This window comes from Suncus etruscus, chromosome 14 (assembly GCF_024139225.1).
Source record: "Suncus etruscus isolate mSunEtr1 chromosome 14, mSunEtr1.pri.cur, whole genome shotgun sequence".
In the NCBI taxonomy this organism is placed as follows: domain Eukaryota; kingdom Metazoa; phylum Chordata; class Mammalia; order Eulipotyphla; family Soricidae; genus Suncus; species Suncus etruscus.
This window is the reverse complement of record NC_064861.1, coordinates 88159101-88162521: the sequence shown is the minus strand read 5'-3', so window position 1 is coordinate 88162521 and position 3421 is coordinate 88159101. Positions and strand designations below refer to the sequence as shown.

Sequence of the window (3421 nt, the reverse complement as noted above, 5' to 3'; positions counted from 1 at the left end):
ACAATGTTTCAGAATCCTTTGGCCCCCTCAGAGCCTGCCCCCAGAATGCTCTGTAATGTGTCCCTTCCACCTGCTTCCCTGGGGTGGGGCGGCTATTGGCCAGTAAGTGGGTTCCCCAGATTAAGGACAGGTTCAGCAGCCTGCAGAGCAAAGAACCCAGAACAGACACAGGATGGCCCGGCTCAGCTGCATGTTTTCCTTTCCTGCCACCTCCTGGCCTGGGCATAGACCCCTGGAATGTGTGTCACAGCTCAACCCTCAGCAGTCAGGCCCAACCAGCATGTCCTGTGCCTCTTTGACAGCCATATCTAGGGACCTGCGCAGCATCTGGTAGATGGCACCAAAGGAGATGCCCTGGGTGGTGAGGTTGCCCAGGACGGGCACCCGGAGGAGCTCGTGCGTGAAGGCAGAGGCCTCCTCCACAGCCCTTCGCAGCAGCTCCACCACCTGCGCCTGGTTGATGGTGTCCTTGGCCTCCCCCTGCAAGCCCGTGTCCAGGCCCAGGCAGCGGCGGTAGCCTTGCAGGCAGCGGGTGAGCATGGCAAGGTCACACGCCACGTCTTTGACTCCTGGCACAGGGCTCTGGTTGATGCTGCAGGCCACCAGGGCCACCAGCCAGATGTGCTGGCACAGCGCTGCGGCCTTCTTTTCAAGAATGTTCTTGGAGACGTTAGGCATGGCCACCAGGAGAGCACGCCGCTTGTGGCTCGCCAGCCCCTGCACCATGGCCTCCTGCAGCTGCTGGAAGTCATACTTCTTCAAGTTGAATGTGGACAAGAGGAAGACTCGTGGGCCCTTCAAGCCCTCCGCTGCAAGGACAAGGGCAGGTATCAAGCCCTAAGGGGCTTGAGCCTATTGACCCCAAATCCTCACCCTTCTATCTGCCCCTTATACTGTGTCATTCAACTTGTTGCTCAAGCCCTGGGCTTCTCTTGCGAGCCCCCGTGCTGAATCAACCTCCTGCTAAGGGACAGCACAAAACCGGACCCTGTTCTCTGGAGGGGCGGTCCCTCACTTGGTGCTGGGTCCCCTCAGCCACCTCTGCCAGCATCGGCTGGCACCAGAACCTTGGCACACACTAGCCAACACAGACCTTTCCATTGAGGCAAATGACTGAGGGCTGGGGAATATAGCATCTGGTTCTGGGTTTGATTTCAGGGCACAGTCAGGCATGGCCTTGGTGACCCTGTTGCAGATCCCACTCATTAGACTAGCACCAGCCCAGCAGGCCCTACTGAAGGAGTATCCCCAGAAGTGACTTCCCGGGCCTTCTTGAGCATTGCCTGAGAATCATCCCTTTCACCTCCCCCAAATAAAACTGCAATTTACTGGACCCTGGTCCCTGAGAAGTGCCAGCTCAGTGATGACCACCGAATCCTCATGCTTTGACTTGGGGTCTCTCCCTTCTTCCAGGGACCCTGGGGGGCCCATATTTTCCCTGAACCCCAGCCCTGCCTCAGGCCCGTGCCTCACCCTCCAGCTGCTTGGCACAGTCGTCCCGGATCTGGCCGAGCACAGCCTCCTCAGAGAAGGTGCTGGGCCGGCGGCTGCAGGCAGCGGCCACATCCACGTCCACCTTGGAGCGGATGAGGCAGAAGTGTGCCCCCTGCTGGTCGAGCCGGCAGGCCAGCTGGGCCAGGCTGTTGGGGAAGCGGCCCGCCGAGAGGATGAGGAGGAGGTCATAGGGCTGTCGCAGCAGCTGCTGGAGGGACCTGTGGACCTGAAGGATGGTCGGGCCGATGCCCGGCAGGTCCCAGATGACCACATTGGGATACTTGGGGTGTAGGTACGCCGTGGGCCCCGTCTTCATCTCCACCACACCCGTGGCGGCCGAGTTGGCTTCTTCGTCTCCCAGGCCTCGGAGGGCATTGACCAAGGTTGACTTGCCTGAGCCTGGCACCCCGGTAATGCCGATGTTCAGCTGGGCGTTCTCCAGGGACTGGAGGGTGGCCTGGAGCCGGGCGGCCACTGCAGGCAGGGAACCCGCCTCGAAGGCCTCTGTCAGGGCCCTGGTACTCCTCGAAAGCTCCAGCAGCTTGGATGTGCTGAAGCTGGATAGATCCAGGGTGCTGTCTGGGGACTGCTTGACCCCCGGGTTACTGTGCTCAGGACTTGATGACCTTCGGTGGGGAAAGGAGCATTTTCACACGAGGATCCCCCCTTTCTCCATTCTACAGTGTTGTTCCCAACTATTAAAACAAGAGATGGAACTTAGTAGTTGAGCGTTGGCCTTATAGGCACGACGCTCTGGTTTCGTCCCCAGCTCTGCCGAGGGAATAACAAAAGGATAACCACAACGCCCACCAACAAAAAGGATTCAAGTCTCCTAATCCTAGCTTTGAAGTCTTTTTTTTTTGTGTGTGTTGCTTTTGAATCTCACCCAGAGGGGCACAGGGATTACTCCTGGCTCTGCTCAGGGATCACTTCTGGTGGGCTCGGGGGACCAGATGGGATGCAGGGGATAGAACCTGAGTTCAGCCATGTGCAAGGCAAATGCCTTCCCCACTGTACTATAGCTCTAGCTCCCAGTCTTTTTTGGCATTTACACTGAGCAAGACCACAGCTCTGGAACCTGGTGGAAATGACCCCACCCCCACCCCCCCTGCAATGACAGAAGCCGAGGAGCCAGCACATACCCTGGGTAGCTGTGTCACCGAAGAGTGAGGTTTTTTTTTTGTTTTTGTTTTTTTTTGGTTTTTGGGCCACACCCGACGGTGCTCAGGGGTTACTCCTGGCTGTCTGCTCAGAAATAGCTCCTGGCAGGCACGGGGGACCATATGGGACACCGGGATTTGAACCAACCACCTTTGGTCCTGGATCGGCTGTTTGCAGGCAAACGCCGCTTTGCTATCTCTCCGGGCCCCGAAGAGTGAGTTTTCTTACCTGGGGCCTGGCCCCTGCGTATCTCCAAGTTCTCCCTGTTCCTTTTGAGGAAGGTTGTGGCCTGGCTGTGGTGAGGGGCAGGCAGAGGCCATGGCGAGGATGCTGAGAGGGGGCCAGTGGCCGGGACTTGATCTTTATCTGTGGGTGCTGTGGAAGGTTAGGGATTATTTTTCTAGTGTGGGGCTCATCTGGCAGTGTTCAGCGCTGACTCCTCTGTGCTGAGGGCTAACTCGACTGTGCTTAAGAATCACTCCTGGAAGTGCTCAGGACTGAACCCAGGCAAATGCCTTACTTTCTGTGCTGGTTCTCCAGGCCTTTGGGAATGGAATATAAAGGGATCTTCTCTCTTGTACATTGGGGGACTCCTGAGATTCCTTGATCTGCTCTTGCTTCAACCCCAGGTGAACCCCAAGAATTCTCTTGGGAAAGCATCGGGAAAGGATCGTTTTGATATGCACTGGGCAGAGAGAACTGGCACATTCTTTCATCTCTCAGGCAGGAATAAAAACCTTTCCAGGGCCTGGGACAATGTGAGGTT

At 57.2% G+C, this 3421-nt stretch overlaps 1 protein-coding gene across 1 annotated transcript; it reads right to left on the bottom strand.

Moving 5' to 3' along the window:
* Nucleotides 1–258: 258 nt before the first annotated feature.
* On the bottom strand, nt 259–2975 carry LOC126028561 (interferon-inducible GTPase 5-like). Its single transcript, XM_049787517.1, has 3 exons — nt 2884–2975; nt 1469–2120; nt 259–804 (listed from the first exon to the last, which is right to left on the bottom strand). Exons 1-3 carry the CDS (start codon nt 2973–2975, stop codon nt 259–261), a joined length of 1290 nt encoding a protein of 429 aa, XP_049643474.1.
* Nucleotides 2976–3421: the final 446 nt, after the last annotated feature.